This window comes from Dendrobates tinctorius, unplaced genomic scaffold, assembly GCF_039654945.1.
Source record: "Dendrobates tinctorius isolate UK_male_01 unplaced genomic scaffold, ASM3965494v1 ptg000008l, whole genome shotgun sequence".
Taxonomy (NCBI): domain Eukaryota; kingdom Metazoa; phylum Chordata; class Amphibia; order Anura; family Dendrobatidae; genus Dendrobates; species Dendrobates tinctorius.
The window spans coordinates 72,596,585-72,617,212 of NW_027361676.1; the positions used below are offsets into that span (position 1 = coordinate 72,596,585).

At 43.9% G+C, this 20,628-nt stretch overlaps 1 protein-coding gene across 2 annotated transcripts in view; it reads left to right on the forward strand.

Annotated features, from left to right (window-relative positions):
* SNX25 (sorting nexin 25) overlaps positions 1-20,628 on the forward strand; it is a 385,706-nt gene that overhangs the window by 337,689 nt on the left and 27,389 nt on the right. For both annotated transcript variants that reach the window (XM_073578576.1, XM_073578585.1), the window contains exons 9-13: positions 599-871; positions 2,591-2,755; positions 7,211-7,342; positions 8,368-8,508; positions 17,052-17,165. In XM_073578576.1, coding sequence (XP_073434677.1) covers positions 599-871; positions 2,591-2,755; positions 7,211-7,342; positions 8,368-8,508; positions 17,052-17,165 — 825 coding nt within the window. The remainder of the gene's footprint in view (positions 1-598; positions 872-2,590; positions 2,756-7,210; positions 7,343-8,367; positions 8,509-17,051; positions 17,166-20,628) is intronic.

The following is a 20,628-nucleotide window of genomic DNA, read 5'->3' on the forward strand; positions in this document are numbered from 1 at the left end:
TGCGCATTGACATGCGTTTTTTTGTAGTGTGCGCCCGGGCGCACAAAATGCATCCTGTTGCATTTTTTGTGCGTCCAACCTGTCTCAAAAAACCGCATGCGCACGCAATGCGCACAAAAATCACCCAAAAACCCATTAAAGTCTAGGGGAGCGCTGACATGCGCATGGTCATGCGCACGTCAGCGCAAAAAACGCATGCGGTTCTTTTAAAAACCATGCGCAAAAAACAAGAAAACGCATAAAAACGCATGATGCGTTTTTATGCACGTTTGCACTGCGCACGCAGCGCAAAAAACGCAAGTGTGAAAGTAGCCTTAGACCGGGCCCACTGGAAAATCTTCCGGTACCCTGGAGGGGCCAGTTCACTACTTCCAGTCTTGGACCAAAGTAGTCGAGTTGATGCAAGAAAAAAAAAACAAAGTTTGTAGCCCGCTTGTAACCCCAGTTCATGTCTGATCAGTCCTACAGATAGATCTGACTTGGCCTCCTTCACAGAATTTTTCCCGAGAGCCAACAACATTATTGGGCTGTCACTTCTCATTAGTTATTTGGCCTCACTTGTCAGTCTACGAATTTTTATCTACTTTGTCTTTCCCAGTCTGAAATACCTCAGCTGGTTGGTGAAATCTACCAGAACTATTTTGTGGAGAGCAGAGAGATCCAAGTGGAGAAAGCACTTTACAAGGAGATCCAGCAAAGTCTTGTGGGCAACAGGGGGATCGAAGTGTTCATCAAGATTCAGTCTGATGTGTACGAGACTCTGAAGGACAGGTTCTATCCCTCGTTCATAGTCAGCGATTTGTACGAACATCTCATCCGTGGAGAAGACAAGTCCACCTGTTCGTGTACCTCCGATGACAAGGATGAATCGGTGAGTCCATGGTTAGGATCATTGACCATGAACCCTGGCACATTACGTTTCATGTAGTAGTGAGGATTCAGTCTCATATTCACCGTGTGTCATTACTGTCTTACTGTTGTCGGAGACGTGACGCTTTGTTTTCCATTATGTGTTGATACAGTTTTCTGTAGGATTAATACTGGTAATACTGTATGGATAAGAGCTATGTATTGGCCAAATGTGTTAATACACAGGCTAATCACCTCTGCAGATTGCAGCTCCGCGTGCTTGTCCTCTTCATGGAGAGTACATAAGCTAGCATGGTGTAGTCTGCAAAATGGATGGGACTTGTGCATACTGTGATTGTTTTTTTCCCCGCATTGACAGTTTCTCCTGTAAAGTAACAAATTTCTGTACATTGGTAGTGCGCTGTCTGTGTTCTGCCCATTTGAGTGTGTGGACTGAAATGCGTTGGCACGTAGCATTAGTGTAATAAATCCTAGTAACATCATCGAGGGATCGGTAAAGATCTGCTCACATCTTATCATGTGAAGATGTTCAGTGCATGCGCCCAGAAAGCCCACGCTGAATGTAGCCAAAGGACACCACCGAAGCTGGAAGCACAGCAGACCGGCACTTGTACAGTGAGCAACTCCAGAAGATGGCTGCCATGCTGTATGTGTATTTTTTTTCTGGATGAATATGAAGGCATGGACATACAGTGGAATAAGTCAGTTGTTACTCCCGACCTACACCACTCATACACACCCCAAAATGTGAAGAGAGCATAACCTGTAGAGGAGGCATAGGAACAGTAGACTCACAGCTAGATGTCTAATCAAGGCTGCCACAAGGTTTCTTCGTCATTAATTAGTCTTTCTTTTGTGTCAGGTTGCCATGTCTCAAAGTCATATGTAAAGTTACGGAGACTCTGTATTTTCTATAAATTCTAGAATTCTATATTAAAAGAAATCCAAGGTGTGAGAATTGCCCACGGAGATGGATCATGATAATCCAAATGTGATCTGCTGTTATTCTCTATCATACATGCACTGCACTTTGCCCAGATTCACTTTCTGTCTCAGAGTTTCTTGTTCACTTTAGAACAAGAGGATCGATCAGTATTTAGACACAGGCTGAAGACCCTTTCCTACAGGAATCCCAGCAATACAAGCTAATCTGATCATCAGTGCTTTACTGTCCTGACTGTATACTGCAACACACTGATCTGACGTTTAAAGCGACAGTGTAGAATCAGTGGTAAAACATAGTAATCACCGAATTGTTAGGTGGCATTATCGATATTATCTATATCTATTATCTTTCTCTAAGACAGGAGCCCTGTGAACCACATCCTACCTGAGGGCAACCCTGGCTCCACTTTTGATTAGCCAGCCTGTCACAATGTCATTGTTGCCACATGACATACAGTCACACCAGGCTGACTAATCAATAGAGGAGGCACAGATGCAGTCAGGTAGGAGGTGGTTCTCAGGGCTGTCGTCCACTGGCCACTGATTATGGACGTGGCTGCTGGACCCGGTTCTGCGAACTGATTTGAATCGGCTCTAAAGAGGATGCACAAAGTCTCTGTTCATCTAACTTACTCCCCCACTTCACACCCTGGCAGGACAGGTATCTGCTGCAGTGTAAAAGCGGAAAGTTGCAGAACGGCTTTTAGGATAACACGGTGTTCAGTATTATTACCCGATGTATCCACTAAAGTCACTGTGATATCTCCTCGTTCAGTTGCAGGCGTGTGATGGTGCAGAAGGGATCCTGGATGAGTGCAGTAGCGGTATCACTGAGCAGGCGAGCTATGCTGTCAACAAACTGCGGCACCTTACAGAGAAACTGGATTACAAGAGGCAGGCGCTCAGCTCCATCATTAATGCCCCTAAACCTGACAAGAAGGTACGCACTGCACCTCACCTGCTCTTCTTGTTTAAGCTCTACTGTATCTACACCGGTATTACTGTTATCGGAATGCTTTTAGTGATATCAGCGCAGTAAAGCATTAAAGAAGCACTCCTCCTATCAAAGTTTGTACCACTTTAATATATTGCAGTCATCATATTATATAGCACTGTATACTTACAATTGCTCATTCTGCCTTTCTACCCAGCTAATTCTTCTGTTTTCCATTAGAAAATCACGTGATTAAAAACAGACTAGCAGAATCCTTCTAAGTTCTATGTAGAAACAGGAGGTTAATTTTCCCCATGAGTCAAAAGTCAGATCAAGTGTCCCTGACAGGGGAAAGAGGTCACAGCTCGGTCAGGAATTGAAAGGGGAATGATAAATGCAGGGACAAGAGACTTCCTGTTTCTACATAGAGCAGAGAAAAGAGAACTGGGCAGAAAGGCAAAGTGAGCAATTGTAAGTACACAATGCTATATAATATGTTGATTGCAATATATTAAGAGGATAAAAACTTTGATAGGTGTGCTTCTTTAAGTTTCAATGAATTTTCCAACAACATCCCCACTTTCGGAAGCATTATGGATGTGGAAAAGTGCTATGTCTTTGTGTGGAATAATAATAAAAGAAAAAATGTCATCACAGCAGTATATTTCAGTAAACGTAATCAGTACTTTTTTCTTCTGTCATTTCCTCTTATTACACATAACTTAACTTATTGAAATCTATGGTTTGATTTCTTTTACTTTGTGGATATGGGTTGTTACTAACATCTGGTCAGAATTTCATGACAAGAGCAAATTAGAAATATATTTACTTAGAACAATGGTGACGCATTCAATACTTATTTCACCATAAAAAAAAAACATTTGTCAGCTATATAAAAATAATGAATGATGGAGAGCAAACTCTTTTTAGTTTCTTTTTTAGCAGTCCTTTGTGATCATTAATTAAAGAAAGGAAAAACAAAAAGGAAATTTCATTCCCCACCTCCCCCCTGTTCTCATCTGCAGTCAGCAAAAAAATGAAAATGGCATAAACAATAGGTTTGTCAAATCACGAAACAGAAATGTGATAATTATTTGCATATCCGAATGAGAAAAATAAATAGAGCACCTTAAACCGCATGCACCAAAAACCCAAAATGTGCCGGGTCGGAAATGCTGGGAAAATACACGGGTTTTTAATTTATAATCTGTATTATTAGCAAATTAATATAAAGATTTAATATTTAAAGTGAGAGGAATTGCTGATCATGTTCAGCTCACACAGGTGTATAGTTGTCACAGTGTATCAGTTTTAAAGTAGATAAGACCTCAAGAGTCTGCGCCTTGTGTGTATGGTTGCTGCTGTTGTTGTTGTTGCTGCTGATACTGCTGTTGTTGTTGCTGCTGTTGCGGTTGCTGTTTATTGGCTAATACCAATACAATATAGGGTGCCATTCTAAAAAGTTTCCAGATGGTGACGCACTTTTTATCTATCCTTGAGTTGTGTTTTGATCATCTTACATGAATATTGAAGAGCTCTGTAGATGACCATTAATAGATTAGAGATGCGCTTAAGAATATAATTGGTTAGATTGCAGAATATTCTTTACTGAAGACATTTCTAATACCGAGCTGTTCTGTAAAATTGCACATTGAATCTCATTATTTAATCATTGTGTTTAATTTTGAGCTAGAAAAGCATAAAATGCAAAGTGGATCATTATCACTTGTTGCCTTGGAAACGACAGGCGCGAATCCCAATAATGAAGAGCTAATTAGGCAGATTTGTGGTCCATGTTTCCATAGTTATTGATTGATCATGGTGCATTGTGATTCCTGTCATCATGTAATAGATCCCCTCTTTTCTCCCATTAAAGATAGTCAGTGAAGTCTAATTATATTTGTTATTGTTTGTGGGGACAGCCATATTGTCTTTATCTCTGTGGGGGGAACCTCATTACTGTACCCCACTGTTCCATATGCAGAGCGTCCTCATCATCCTCTTGTTATAGTGGAGAGTGATCCATTAAAGGAAACCTGTCACATGAAAAACGCTATTAACCTGCTGCTGTCGGGTTAATCTGCAGGTTAATAGCGCCTGAACCTGCCTTTTGCCGGCACTTAGAACTTTGCTGTCAGGAGGAAATTAACTTTATTTCTCCTGCTGGCGTTCGGGTGTCAGTCATAGGGGCGGCATGGGTTTAGTCATAGTTCTGCGTATGGAAAGCTGAGGCTGGAATTGTGCCTCCGGCTGCTGAGCTGTGGTCAGTCAGTGCCAAGGGCACAGTTATAACTGGCGCCTCTCTATAGAGCGGTGTCTGCACCTACGCTGGCACCACCCCTATGACAGAAAGCCAATGCATCCAGGAGGAATAAAGTTAATTTCCTCCCAGCAGCTGGAGTTTAAGTGCTCTCTCCGGACAGGTTCAGAACGCTATTAACCTGCAGATTAACTATATATATATGCAGGTTAATAGCATTTTTTCACATGTAAGGTTCCCTTTATGTGGGTTCTGTCAGAATAAGAAAAGATAAACATCTAAAGGAATGTGATAAAAAAAAGTCCTAAATACGTTGAATTAACAAATCCCGCACATTTTATCTATTAAGCTAATCCCTATAGCATTATTATGTCCGCCGTCTTGTTACACTAAAGGCCCCGTCACACACACGAGATCGCTGTGTGTGATGGGGATCAGCTATCGGCCCCCCTACCGGGTATCGCTGATCGCGCTCCATCATCCTGGGCCGTTTTTTGATCGCTGGCCAGCGCGCATCGCTGTGTGTGTCAACGAGAGACCAGCGACGCTGGTTTCTAATGTAAACATCCGATAACAGCTCACCAGCGATCAGCTATGTCCCAGCGATCCCATGTATGTTGGATCGTTGGTGGGATCGCTGGGACATTGTTATGTGTAATGGGGCCTTAAGAAATACCTGCCCGAGAATGGGAATAGGACAGCAGTGAGTGAGCATGTGCTGTACAGAGCTCTGCTGCTGTGACCTTGAGATAACTTATGCCATGTATTGTGATGCTTTCTCCAAGTCTCAGAAGCCTCTCTGCATTCAGAAAGACAGGGAGGACAGCATTGTGGGCAACCTGTTCTTAGCTCAGCACCCCCGGTATCTCCAGTATGAGATCAGATAAGACAGAGAGGACAGCATTGTGAGCAGCTTGTTCTTAACTCATCACCCTGGTATCTCCATTATTAGGGACAGAAGAAATTGCCCCAAAGAATCAACACGGAGGACTGTGGACAACAAACAACCTATATAAGAAAACAGGCCCTCCAAGAGGTTTTATACTTTAAAAATAGATTTTTTTTGAACAATGTCATTACACAAGTTAAAAAAGGGATGATGACATACAGAGAAAAATAAATGCAAAACGTTGTGAGGAGAGGAAAAGTTTTTTTGCCCTATATGTGCTGATAGATATCAAAATCCAAAAGAATTTTTTGCCAATAAGTATATAATAATGCAAATACAGACATTTGAGGTCCAGAGGCCACCACAAAGTACCCCCTGACGCGCGTTTCGAATTTCTTCCTCAGAAGGGGTGCACCCCTTCTGAGGAAGAAATTTGAAACGCGCATCAGGGGGTACTTTGTGGCGGCCTCTGGACATCTGGTAAATATTTGCACCTCTACTTTACTTTCTGTATAGCACTTAGCATTGTTTTATTTGTTCCATTTGCATGGATTTTCCAAGCATGTTAGACCATGGTGTGCAAAAAAAAAAAAGGGACTTATGCAATCTTTATTTTGCAAATCTGCATAGATATTGAACCTTGGCCAGGTGTCCTCTTGGATTGGTTTTGTGCCCTTAGCTATGATTTGTAACTTTTAGACCTCAAAGGCCTGTTTTCTTATATAGGTTGTTTGATCTCCATTATTAGATCAGATATACAGGGTGGACAGCAGTGTGAGCAGCCTCTTTTTACCTCAGCACCCTGGTATCTCTCCAGTATTAGATCAGATATACAGGGTGGACAACAGTGTGAGCAGCCTCTTCTTATCTCCGCATTCTTGGTACCTCCTGCATTAGATCAGATATATAGGTTGCACAGCAGTGTGAGCAGCCTCTTTTTGCCTCAGCACCCTGGTATCTCCAGTATTCGATCAGATATACAGGGTGGACAGCAGTGTGAGCAGCCTCTTCTTATCTCAGCATTCTTGGTATCTCCTGCATTAGATCAGATATGTAAGTTGCACAGTAGTGTGAGCAGCCTCTTCATACCTCAGAACCCTGGTATCTCCAGTATTAGATCAAGGTGTACAGAAGTATGAGGAGCCCTGGTATCTCCGGTATTAGATTTGCAAAATATCGTAGACAACAGTATGAGCAACCTCCTCTACTACATCAATGTGTTCAGCTTTTTATACTCCTACAAAGCTAAGAGTCTATACTGGGCAAATCTCCTGCTTCTTTTTAGTAAACTATAATTTTTTTTTTTCAATAGATCATTTCCAAGTTAAAGGACGAAATTATTCTAATGGAAAAAGAACAAAGTGATCTTGATCTCCATATTTCTCGGACAGATTTGTGGTGTGAGAATCTTGGCAGTTGGCGGGCGTTTATCAACATCAGTGAGGTGAGTATTGTGGTAGGAGATGGATCATTGCTTGTTGGATGAAATTATGAAGACTTGTTAGGTTTTACTAAATGAATATGCACCGCTTTATCATTTTTTCATTATGGAATCAATGTCCAGTTAGTTATGACAACTCTATTATTGTACACATAATATGGAGATAGTAGGTGCATTATATACCAAACCTCAATCCTACTTTCCAAATGTTGAGGTCCATAGACAAGTGTTACACTATATGTGAATATACAAGGTGTTTTTTTTTCGGTTATACAGTATCTAAAATAACGTGTAGGATTTCACACTCTCTGGTAGGCATTTGACCTTAGGTAGCGTTCACACAGGCAATGCAGTTTTGATCCAAACATGTGCTGTTTTATTGCTTCTGATTACACAGCACCAAAATGGCAAAATCACAAACATAGTGCCTAGACAAGGCTAGGGATTTAACTAAACAGAACAGTCCCTGAATACTTCAGACGCTGCTGAGCTAGCCCCAGTTCGGTCACACAAGTTACTGTCCGGAGCAACCACTGATACTTAAAGTTCTCTGTACATGACCTCTGCAGACTCTTCTCAGAGCTAGGGATTGTAGCTGCAAGACACATCCAGTCTGTGTATTCATGAGCTAATACATTTGCCTCTGCTAGTAACTGACTCCTCGGTCTCGCCATTTAGAGAGAGACCCTGGCACCTCTCTTTCTCAGCTACAGCTGACATCTTGGCTGGTCCCACAATGAATCTACTTCCTGATTATTAGAGAAGCCATGCAGGTGCTTCTAATCAAACACTGCAGAGCTGGGATTTAACATTATATTTCCCAGCTATGTTGGGTATGCATCCATGAGAACAATTGTCTATGCCATATACAACATTTGCAAGCACTATTCCTATCAACTTCAAATAATTCAGGTTACAAAATTGCAGATGTAGCAGAGCTGTAAAGCTTTATCCTGCTCCTTCTGGACATGGAGAATGTTCTCTGATCTAGGCATGTATGTTTCTCTGTTGCTATTTTTTTCTTATAGGTATCTGAAGAGAATGGAGAACAAATGCCATTGTATTTTGTACTAGTTAATTTACCGGAGTCGGGAGAATCAGACAACAAGAATTGGACTGTACTGCGGAGATTAAGTGAATTTCAGAATCTGCACAGAAAACTGAGTGAGGTATTACCAAGTTCAGCTTTAGAAGTTCATTGTGTTTATCACTTTATGTGACTGCAGACTTGTGAATCCTCAGAGCGCACTGTCAGGGTTCATCGTCTCCAGGAGTCGGGCCGTCATGTGACAGGAAGTATTCGATTTGCACACTTCCTGCCACATTCCGATTAGACAGGTCTGCCCTTGCTCAATCTACTTTCAGTGAGCGATGCCATGCACATATAGTCAGCACGTGGCTGCATTTATACAAATCGCATACATGCAGCACGCTCCCTACACAAGAGAATTCTCACAATGTGCACTGTGAGGATTCACTAATCTGCAGTCACATAGAGTGGCTGCAGACGTGTAGCCTAAGGCTGGACAACCCCTTTAAGGTTTAGATAATTGTTGCAAATATGTTTAAAGGGAATCTGACATCACAAAAAATGCTAGTTACCTCCAGATGTAGGGTTAATCTGCAAGAAAGTTGCATAGCAACCCTGTATAGGTGGCTTGGCTAAACAGAGGAAAATTAAGTTTTAATCACAATGTAACCACCATGTAACAGCTCTCTCCGAGTCACTGGGGCGGCACAGGGGAGTGATTATGGCAGCGCTATGTATACTGGGAGTGCGGCAGTAATCTCTCTTGCACTTTGAGTGACAGGTCGCTCTGCACACTCATACTGCAGGAATATTAGGCTAGCGTCCCATCAAAGCGGTACATCTTACCGCGGCTATGGGTTCACGTGAATGAACCAATTTGTGCACCACTTATCTTCAATTTTTAATATATTTTCTGTAGCAGTAATGCAGTTCCAATTTCTTATATACAATGTTTGCATATTATAGCATTTCAGAGTACTGCTGTATTTCATAGGATCATAGAATATTAGAATTTAAATGGATTTCCAGGGTCATAGTGACCAACCCCCTTTCTCAACATCATTTTTGACCACTTCACCCTTTTCATCCTGTAAAAATCCTATAGCTTCTTTGACTTTTCTTTTGCTTTTGAAATACCCCCAAAATATTTTTTTATTGCTTTTGGTCTCCCTTGCAAGCTTCACTTCATTACTGGCTTTAGCTCTTCTAACTCTTGCCCTGCATTCCCTGCAGACAGCATTATATTCTTCTTTTGATATGCCCCCCTCTTTCCACTTAATATACATTTATTTTTTGATTTTTAACAAGTGATTAAGGCTGGTTTCACACTAGCGTTTTTTAACGCAGCGCATCGTGCGCGTACATGCGCATGCGTCCTGATCCCCTATCTTTAACATGAGGGCGCATGATCTAGCGTTTGCACGCGTTCGTATGCGTTTTCGTGCGCATGCGTTTTTTTGTGGTGTGTGCGCCAAGGCGTGCCGGACGCAACCTGTTGCATTTTTGGTCCGTCCGACCTGTCTCAAAAAAACGCATGCGCACGCGTGCGCACGTTATGCGACAAAATAACACATTGCAGCCTATGGGAACGCAGACGTGCGCATTGACATGCGCACGTCAGCGTTTAAAATCGCATGCGTTTTAAGGGACAATATGGCTACAAACTGGTTAAAATGCATGCTCATAAAATAAGCAAACGCATGCAAAACGCTTGATGTGTTTTTTGTATGCATTTGGACTGCGCACGCAGCGCAGCGCAAAAAAAACACTAGTGTGAAAGTAGCCTTAGTTCTGTGTTCATCCATCCAGGTCTCTTTAAATGCTTCCTATTCTTCCTTCTTTTCAGGATGGTTACTAATTGTGCAGTGAGAATTTCATTTAGAAAAATCTCCCATCCTTCTTGGACATTTCTGTCTTTTAGATCATCCAGCCATTGGTCCTTTCCTATCCACTTTCTGAGTCCATTAAAATCTACCTTTTTAAAATTTGCTATTTCCTTGGTTTATATTAAATAGTCATGATGGCTTGCACCTGTTCACACGTGTCTTTATTCTGGTTGGAGATGCTGGTCAGTTTTTAGATATTTCTAGTATACTCAGAGTGCCATGGCGTGATTTCCAGGAAGGACCCAGTACACGGAGTAGTAAATCATTCCCCTGCCCAGCCCCGGTGACTCGGAGAGATCAGTTACATGGTGATTAGCCTTATATCTGCAGGTAATTAGAGTTTTTGGTGATGTCTGGTTCCCTTTATTGTATAGATGTACACTATTGTATGCCAAGTGCAGGACACGGGGATTCTCTTTGAACCAGAGTGGTTTTCGTTCTATAATTGAGTCGTTAATAAAATTTAAAGGGAACTGGTCATGTAAAAAAATGCGATTAATCTGGGGGGTTGATTTGCCAGTTAATAGCGTTCTAAAGAAGTGAGGCCACCGCACTTAATGCCCTATGCTGGGAGTAAATTAGGCAATTTCCTCCCGGCAGCCTCTGGCTTTCAGTCACAGCGGTATGACCGGCACAGCATAAGTCACTGCTGAGTATATAGTGAGCGGCAACTGTAACCGCGCCCCAGCACTGACTGACAGCTGGCTGTGCATCCGTATAAAAGTCGGATTATTGATTTTGAAGATCAATGTAATTTTTTCTCAACTGTCAGAAATGGTGGTCTAATGAGGTCTCGGAGAAGAAATCGTTATACTTTTTTTTCCATTCTACATGACGGCACCACGAGAGAGGGGATCCGCCCTACGAGGACAGGAAACCTTCAAGATAAAAAGGGCGGCTCCTCTCTCCGCATCAGTTGGTTTCCTGTCCTCGATGGGGAACCCTCAAGATGAAAACCTCTTGATGGAAGAAAGAAGAGGATGCCTGGGCCTGGGTCGGGTGATTACTGGCAGGCACCGGTCTGCTACACCCGTCACCAGGTACCGGTAGTCGCCTCGGGGGCCATATATTCCTATGCCCCCCCTGAGCGAGAGCATGGCCACAGCCGGGCACATACCCAGGCGAACGGAGGCGAGGAGGTCCAGGGAGGCCACTGATAGTGTCCCTCCCTGTTGACATATAGTGGCCATGCAGCCCGGGAGGCACATCAGTGCCCGGGCAGAAGAGCTCCTCGGAGGCCACAGATTGTGTACCCTCCCTGTGAGCACCAGACACCGGACCCCGCAGCGGAGGTCGTTCCGCACATACCTGCGCCAGAGCAGGGAGATGGGGTCCACCATGCAGGTAAGAGGTGTCCGGGGGTCCCGAAATGCAGACGCTCACTCGGCCGGGCCGCACCGGGAGGCGCGCGCACTGAGAGCGCGCATCATGGCCGACGAACCGGAAGTGGTGCGGCGACCCGGAAGTAGAGCGGCGCGCACGACACCACGGGGCCTGGGAGAAGCAGAAGGTGTGCACGGTCCCGGGAGGGGCACGGAGCACGCATGCGCACGTCCACACAGAGGCGCGGCAGGTGCAAGACCAGTTGGTCTAAAAAAAAAAAAAAAAAAGAGACTGCTCTCATTTGGCTCCTGCTAAGCAGCTGGAAGCTGGGGGCTGCTATTTAAACCGGTAGTGGCTGGCGTCACTACACCATTACATGGTCAGGTGTGACTGCTCTCAGCACAGGATAGCAGCAGACATATACGGCAGGATGGAGAGCCCCTCGCCAGAGCATATACAACCACGCCAGGAAGCGAAGGAAAGGCGGTCAAGCTCACACGAAAAGAGCCAGACACGCTGCAGCAGCAGTGGAAGCCGCTCGGGCAGCGCACGGGCGGATCGTCAACGCAAGAAGGAGGGGTCCCTAGTCTCCTTAGGAGACAGTGAGAAGACCAGTCAGCCTCCAGATCCGGTACCCGTTTTGTGAAAACGTCCGAGTGGTGAGTGAACTACGAGAAAGTCCAGTACTCTAATGTCTGTTCTCTTTCTCTTGTCTCCTCTCTTCCCTCTCCTCCCTCTCTTACATACATTGGCGGGGTGGAGTATAGAAAGTCCCTAAGAAAAGTAGGGGAAAATCTAAGAATAAAGAATGTGCTTTATGCAAAAGTCCCGTAGGAACAGCCTGGAATAAAAAGTTATGCCAGGAGTGTATTAACAAAACAATAGCGGAGGAGACTCCCTCATTCTCGGATAGTCTGAGGTCCCTAATTCAAACAGAGGTTTGTAAGTCAGTAAGTGCATTACAATCTGCGGACGCAGATAGGAAAACTAGGGGTAGATCCAGCCCCTCAGGGGTCTCTCAAGAAGACTATACAGGATCAGAGGAGGACTCAGATAAAACGCACTATTCAGATAGTAGCTCAGATGGGGAAGATACGTTCCCAGTAGAATCTACGGATGAACTTATTAAAGCAATCAGATCTACCATGGGGCTGGTAGAGGAGCGAGCAAAAAAGACAGCCCAAGAACTCATGTTCAGTGGACTACAAAAGAAAAAGCGTAAGACCTTCACTATTAATGAGCAAATAGAAGAGCTCATAAAACGCGAATGGGAAAAACCAGAGAAAAAGTCCCAGATATCTAATTCTCTGAAGAGGAGGTATCCCTTTGAGGAAGAGGCATCCTCATCCTGGGATAGGGCTCCCAAAATCGATGTAGCGATATCAAAAGTCGCCAGGAAAACCTCCCTACCCTTTGAGGATCTGGGGTTTCTGAAAGAACCGCTGGACCGGAAGACTGACAATTGCCTTAAGACAGCCTGGGAAACCTCGGCTGGGGCGCTAAGACCGGCTATCTCAGCTACGTGTGTGGCTAGGTCTCTAAAGATATGGGTAGACAACTTGGAGGATCAACTAGAACGTGGAGTTCCCAGAGAGTCAATTCTGGAAGCATTACCGGCTATTAGAGCGGCGGCAGACTTTCTCGCAGAGGCTTCTGCAGACTCGGCCAGACTAGCAGCAAAGTCAGCAGCCTTAACCAATGTAGGACGGCGCGCAGTATGGCTAAAATGCTGGCCGGGGGACACTCAGGCAAAGATGAAACTGTGCTCTCTGCCATGTGAGGGAAATTTCTTGTTCGGACCTGCATTGGATGACGTATTGGAAAAAGCGGGTGATACAAAGAAAAATTTTCCAAAACAACCATTTCAAGCGTTTCGGCGCTCCTTTCAGAGGGGCCGAAAATTCAGAAAGCAACAATTCAGAGATCAAGACAAAAACAATTCTGACAGGCGATACAGAGGAGGGAGAGGCTTCTATTTCGGCAAGCCCTCCAGGGAAGCCAAAAAACCCTCCCAGTGACGGTCCTTCTCAGGTGGGGGGAAGGCTCTCTCACTTCCTCCCAGCCTGGAAGAGAATCTCATCCAGCACCTGGATCCGACAGATAGTAGGGTCAGGTCTGGAATTAAAGTTCCACCATTGGCCACCACAAAAATTCATTCAGACTCCAGTGCAATCTTCTCAAGAAAGACAAGAGAGTCTGGAAGAGGAGGTATTGTCACTCATACAGAAACTCGTACTGGAAGAAGTTCCGGAAAAAGAAAAAAAGGAAGGCTTTTACTCCCCCCTATTTCTAATAAAGAAACCAGACAATTCCTGGAGGACAATTATAAATCTGAAAGGCCTCAACAGATATTTGATAGTCCCATCATTCAAGATGGAAACCATAAGATCTGCAGTGAAACTCCTCTTTCCTCGGTGTTACATGGCGGTCCTGGATCTCAAGGATGCTTACTATCATGTCCCGATCCGGCAGCAAGACCGCAAATATCTCAGGGTGGCAGTCCAGATAAAATCTCAGTGGCATCACTTTCAATACAGGGCTCTGCCCTTTGGGGTAGCAATAGCCCCCCGGGTCTTCACGAAATTAATTGCGGAGGTCTCGGCACATCTCAGGGAAAAAGATGCCCTGGTAATACCATATCTGGACGACTTCCTGATAGTGGGGAGAGATTTCTCTCACTGTCAGGAACAAGTCAAGATAGTGATGGAGACACTTCAGACTCTGGGTTGGCAACTGAACCTCAAAAAATCCAAACTGGAACCAACAATGATCCAGAATTTTTTGGGCCTAACAATAGACTCGGTGATGCAGGAATGTCGCCTCCCAGAGGAAATAGAAGAAAAAATCAAAAACCTAATCAGGACAACATTAAGAAAGCCAGTAATGACTCTGAGGAAAGCCATGTCAGTGTTGGGATCCCTAACTTCCTGCATACCAGCAATAAAATGGGCTCAGTTTCACACAAGGGAACTTCAGTGGTGTGTGTTACAAAACGATCTGAGGCTTCAGGGGCAGTTAGAGCAAAAGCTCACCATCCCGGACCCTGTACTCCAGTCACTCAGGTGGTGGTTACAGATAGAGTCCTCTCCAAGGGGAGTACCCTGGACATATACAGCCTCCAGAGTAGTCACGACAGATGCCAGCCCCTGGGGCTGGGGAGCCCATCTAGACACCCTATGGCTTCAAGATCCTTGGGCTCAGAACGAAAAAGATCTATCCTCAAACGAGTGGGAGCTGCTAGCCATCGAAAGGGCGCTGGAAGGTTTACTGACACACCTGACAGGACATCACGTGAAAGTCCTATCAGACAATTGTACAGCAGTAGCATATGTGAACCATCAGGGGGGCACCCGTTCTCGGTCATTAATGAAAATAGCGGGAAGAATACTGACTCTAGCGGAACGTCAGTTTCTCTCATTATCGGCCCTGCATATCCGAGGTGTGGACAACCTGAAGGCAGACTTTCTGAGCAGGAACCGGTTGAAGCAAGGCGAATGGTGCCTAAAAGAGTCCATTTTTCAACGGATTATGCTTATGTGGGGGAAACCCATAATAGATCTCTTCGCCTCAAAAACCAACAGAAAGGTTCAAAAGTTCTGCTCTCTAAGTCCAGCAGACATGCCACTGGCGGTAGACGCCTTCAGGATAAAATGGACATCAGGTCTCCTGTACGCCTTCCCCCCGATATGCCTCATTCCGTTAGTCCTGAAGAAGATCAGGGAGGACCGAGCCAGAGTAATTATGATAGCTCCCTTTTGGCCAAAAAGGCCGTGGTTCTACTGGCTAAGAGTGATGTCGGTGACGGACCCATGGGTACTCCCAGAGGACCACGACCTCCTAACACAGGGTCCCTTCAATCACCCTCCGAACTCCAGGTTGCATTTGACAGCCTGGAATTTGAAAGGTCACTGTTAGAGAAAAAAGGGTTTTCACAAAGGTTAATTTCCACCCTAATCAGTAGCAGAAAGCCAGTGACTACAAAAATATACGGGAGAATATGGAGAAAATTTTTGTCCACCTCAGGCCCAATACGGGAGGGAGAAGTACCGGTGAGGGCAGTGCTAGAGTTTCTGCAAAGGGGTTTAGACTTGGGCTTAGCTGTCAGCACCCTCAAAGTACACGTTTCAGCCCTGGCAGCATTATTCAACTATGACCTAGCAAATGATAGATGGGTGGCCAGGTTTATCCGGGCCTGTACTAGGGCTAACTCTGTCCCATCTCCTAAACCTCCTCCCTGGGATCTAAACTTAGTCCTATCATCTCTAACAGAAAGTCCATTTGAACCACTAGACATGACATCAGATAAAGTGTTAACTTTAAAAACAGCCTTATTAGTGGCACTTACATCGGCACGTAGGGTGGGGGACTTACACGCACTGTCAGCAGACCCGCCATACACTCAGGTTATGGACGATAGAGTTGTCTTAAGATTAGACCCAGCATACCTCCCTAAGGTAGTGTCGAAATTCCACAGAGCTCAGGAAGTAGTCTTGCCATCCTTTTGTCCTAACCCCGGTAACAAGAAGGAGGAGAGGCTACATTGCTTAGATGTTAGGAGATGTATCCTACAATATTTAGAGATGACAAAACCCTGGAGGAAACAGAGGGCCCTGTTTGGTTCATACCAGGGGGCAAGGAAGGGCCTTAAAGCCTCTAAGCAAACTATAGCTAGATGGGTGAGAGAGGCCATCATACTAGCATATGGTAGTGCAGGCAGGGCTGTTCCAGAGGGCCTAAAAGCCCATTCCACGAGGGCCATGGCAACGTCCTGGGCGGAGAGAGCGGACGCCTCCATCGACCAAATCTGTAAGGCGGCCGCTTGGTCCTCTCCGTCTACCTTTTTCAAACATTATAGATTAGACCTATCTGCTACCTCTGATCTCACATTCGGGAGAAGAGTGTTACAGGCAGTGATCCCCCCCTAAAGAGAATACAAATCTCTGTAACTCTCTCGTGGTGCCATCATGTAGAATGGAAAAACACGGGTATTACATACCTGGTAATGTGTTTTTTCATGAGACATGACGGCACCCTTATATTCCCGCCCTATCACGTCATTAGTTGGGTGTTTCGTTAGTATTATACACTCCCTTGGTGTTGGAAATTTAACAGTATTAAAGTTGTATTATTTATGTGTACACTAACCTGCGGAGTTCCTCTCGTGCTCTGTAAAACAACTGATGCGGAGAGAGGAGCCGCCCTTTTTATCTTGAAGGTTTCCTGTCCTCGTAGGGCGGATCCCCTCTCTCGTGGTGCCGTCATGTCTCATGAAAAAACACATTACCAGGTATGTAATACCCGTGTTTTCTCATTGGGTCACACTGGTACAAGATGTGCACAAAGTCATGCAGAATCTCTGCTTTCAGCATTCCCAGAGTACAACCCAGAATTAAGTCCTTCCTCTTTAAATAAGGCAAGCTTAGAATACATCCACGTGCAATGAGAATTAATTTTAGATTTTTCCTTTCATTAGTATTTTCCTTCATTGAAGAAAGTGCAGTTGCCTTCTCTCAGCAAGCTACCCTTCAAGTCCATAGACCAGAAGTTTCTGGAAAAGTCAAAGACCCAGTTAAACAACTTCCTACAGGTGAGTGCGTTTTTTTTTTTCATTCATTTTAATATATTGGAATTAGTTTTATTCTTATAACTTTTTTGTCATATTTATAGCCACTTAACAGTTATTGTGGTCCCAAAGTTAAAAAAGAGCTGGATGAATGTATGAACAATAAATGTAATAATATTTGCTTTTGTTCATTGCTTTGTTATTTCAGGGTAACTGCACTTCTTCATTTTAGTGTAACCTAGAAATCGCCCAGCTTCCAAGGGAAGGCGCTGTGCCTGGTCTTAGCAGAATTTCTGTCCTCCGCATTAGTAAAAAGTGCTATAATCCTACAAAGTAGTGATGAACGAACGTGCTCAGATAAGGTCTTACCTGAGCATGCGGGTGCTAACTGAGTGTCTTTGGCGTGCTCGAAAAATATCAGAAATTGGAAGGGACCGCCAACGTCTTCGTGTTCAACCCCCTGCTCAATGCAGGAGTCACTAAACCATCTCAGACAGATGTCCGTCCAGCCTCTGTTTCAAGACTTCCATTGAAGGAGACCTCACTATCTCTCGTGGCAGCTTGTGCCACTCATTGATCACCCTCACTGTCAAAAAGTTTATTCTAATATCTAATTTGTCTTCTCCCTTTCAGTTTCATTCCATTGCTTCTCGCATTTCCATGTGCAAATGAGAATAAGGATGATACCTCTACACCGTAACATCCCTTCAGATATGTGTAGACCTCTATTAAGTCTCCTCTTAGGTTTTGTTTTTTTTACCAGCTAAACATTCCCAGATCCTTTAACCGTTCCTTGCAGGACGTAGTTTTCAGTCTGCTCACCATACTGGTAACTCTTCTCTGTAGTTGCTCCAGGTTTTCAATGTATTTTTTAAAATGTGATGCTCAAAACTGGACACAGTATTCCAGATGAAGCCTGACCAAGGAGGAGTAGAGGGCGATAATTACTTCCCGTGATCTAGACTCTATGCTTCTCTTAATACATCCTAGAATGGTGTTTGCCTTTTTTGCAGCTGCATCACACTGTTGACTCTTGTGCAGTCTGTGATCTATTCGTATACCCAAGTCTTTTTCACATGTGCTGTCGCTTACTTCTATTCCTCCTATTCTGTAGATGTAATTTTCTTTTTTCTTTCCCAGATTTCAAATCTGTGTTTGTCCCTGTTAAATACCATTGTATTAGCCGCTGCCAATTGTAAAACCTTATCTAGATCTTTCTGAATCCTTTCTTTGTCTTTTCTAGTGTTAGGGTACCGTTACACCTAGCTATGAACCAGCGATCCCGACCAGCAATATGACGCAGTCAGGATCGCTGGTGCATCGCTAGGTGGTCGCTAGTGAGCTGCCACACAGGCAGTTCTCACCAGCGACATCGCAGGGGACGGGGATCGCTACATACCTGTCAGACGCGGTGATTCTGCGTTCTCCCGCCCGGCTCCACGCGTCGCTCGTCGGCGCCACAGGAAGCCCAGCAGGAAGCCGACGACGAGGAATGGTCCAGGAGCTTCTCGCGCGATCAGCGATAATCAGCGGGGGAGCCGGTCGGAGGTAAGTATCACATGCAGCGATATCGCTAGCAATATCGCTGCAACGTCACAAAATCGGTGACTTTACAGCGATATTGCTAGCGATATCGCAGTGTGTAACGGGGGCTTTAGCTATCCCTCCTAACTTTGCATTGTCTGCAAATTTCATTCGTTTACCTTCAGTTCCTTTACATAAATTGTTTATAAAAATGTTGAACAACACTGGGGCCGGGACACAGTCTTGTGGGGTACCCCACTTCAAACACTCTTCCAATTGGATGTGCAAACGTTTATTACCACTCAGTGAGTATGATCACTGAGCAGTTATGAATCCACCTAACCGTAGCCTTGTCAATCCCCTATTTGGTCATTTTTTCAATAAGGCTAGCATGAGATTCTTTAGCAAATCATTTGCTGAAGTTGGGATATACTATACCACATTTTCCTGATCCACCAAGTCAGTGATTCCATTAAAGAAGGAAATTAGATTAGTCTGACTTGACTTGTTTGCTACAAACCCATGCTGGCTCTGATTAATTACTGTATTCTTATCCAAGTACTTACATACATGTTATTTAACAATTTGTTCAAAGATCTTTCCTGGTATAGAATTAAGGCTCACTGGCCTGTGATTTCCTGGACTCATCTTCTTTCCCTTTTTAAAGATAGGGACAACATTTGTCCTTCTCTAATCTTTCAAAGATTGCGGCTAGTGGTTCTGCAACTTCCTCTGCTAACTCTTTCAGTACCCTAGGATGTAGTTCATCTGGACCAGGAGAATTAAATTCATCTAAATTATCTAATTGTTCACTATCTCTCTGTTTATGGATAGTGTGGATTTTTGTATTGTTTCGATGGCACTGTGAAGATCAGAGATCAAACCGACAATCCTTGCATGTGTTGCGACTGTCGAACAACTATGAGACATGCAACTGCTGGGACTCGAACATATTATTTGACAAATATAGAAAACAGAAAAAGTAAAATATGTCAGACGTCAAGTATATAAGCAAGTCATCTTTATTGAAAGAATTTATTGAATATAAAATGAAAAGAAGATCCAAACAGACATGGGGTAACAGGAGGGTAAGAATGCAATTAATGGCTACAATAATTAAGATGTAAACATGCAAAATAGTAAGTAAAACATAGCCAAGTACATAAAGTGCCAATGTAAAGAATAGACAGAAACAAACCCAGATAGCCGAGAACTTAGTGTACATTCATACTGGATGAAAATGAAAGGTGGAAATAACACTCCACTTGTATCAAAGTTAGAGGACATATCATGAGTATAGGCTAAATAGCCAAGTATAATGTCACTCTATGCACAAACATAGCAATCAATCAACAGAATCACAGGTATTATATACAAATGGGCAGCACATGGGCTCAGTGGTCAGCACTGTTGCTTTGCAACGCAGAGATCCTGGGTTCAAATCCCACCATTTGCAAGGAGTTTGTATGTTCTCCCCGTGTTTGCGTGGGTTTCCGCTGTCTTCTCCGCTTTCCTCCCACACTCCACAGACATATTTATATTGTGAGCCCTACTGGGGAAAATGATTGTGATATCTGTAAAATGCTGTGGGATTAATGGCGCTATATAAGGGAGGTAAATAAAAATTAAAAAAACATTGTTCATATATTCATCTTCACAATCTTCATGTATGCATAGTCCCTTAATTTAATTTGGCTGCAAAACAGATATTTACCTTGAGATGCATATTATTGTATTGTTTTATACAGTGGAACTGCATGGGTGACAGATGGCAGTGTTTCACTCTGTAGCGATATCGCATGTAAATGTGAAATATGAAAATTGAATTGCATTACTGCACTAGAAATATGAAAAATTGAGTATGCTTAGCACATAAATTGGCCAATTCATGCGTACTCGGCAGCCACAATCTCGTTGCCAGGACCTAATGCCTATCCTCTCTTAAGGCCCTTTTACATTTAGC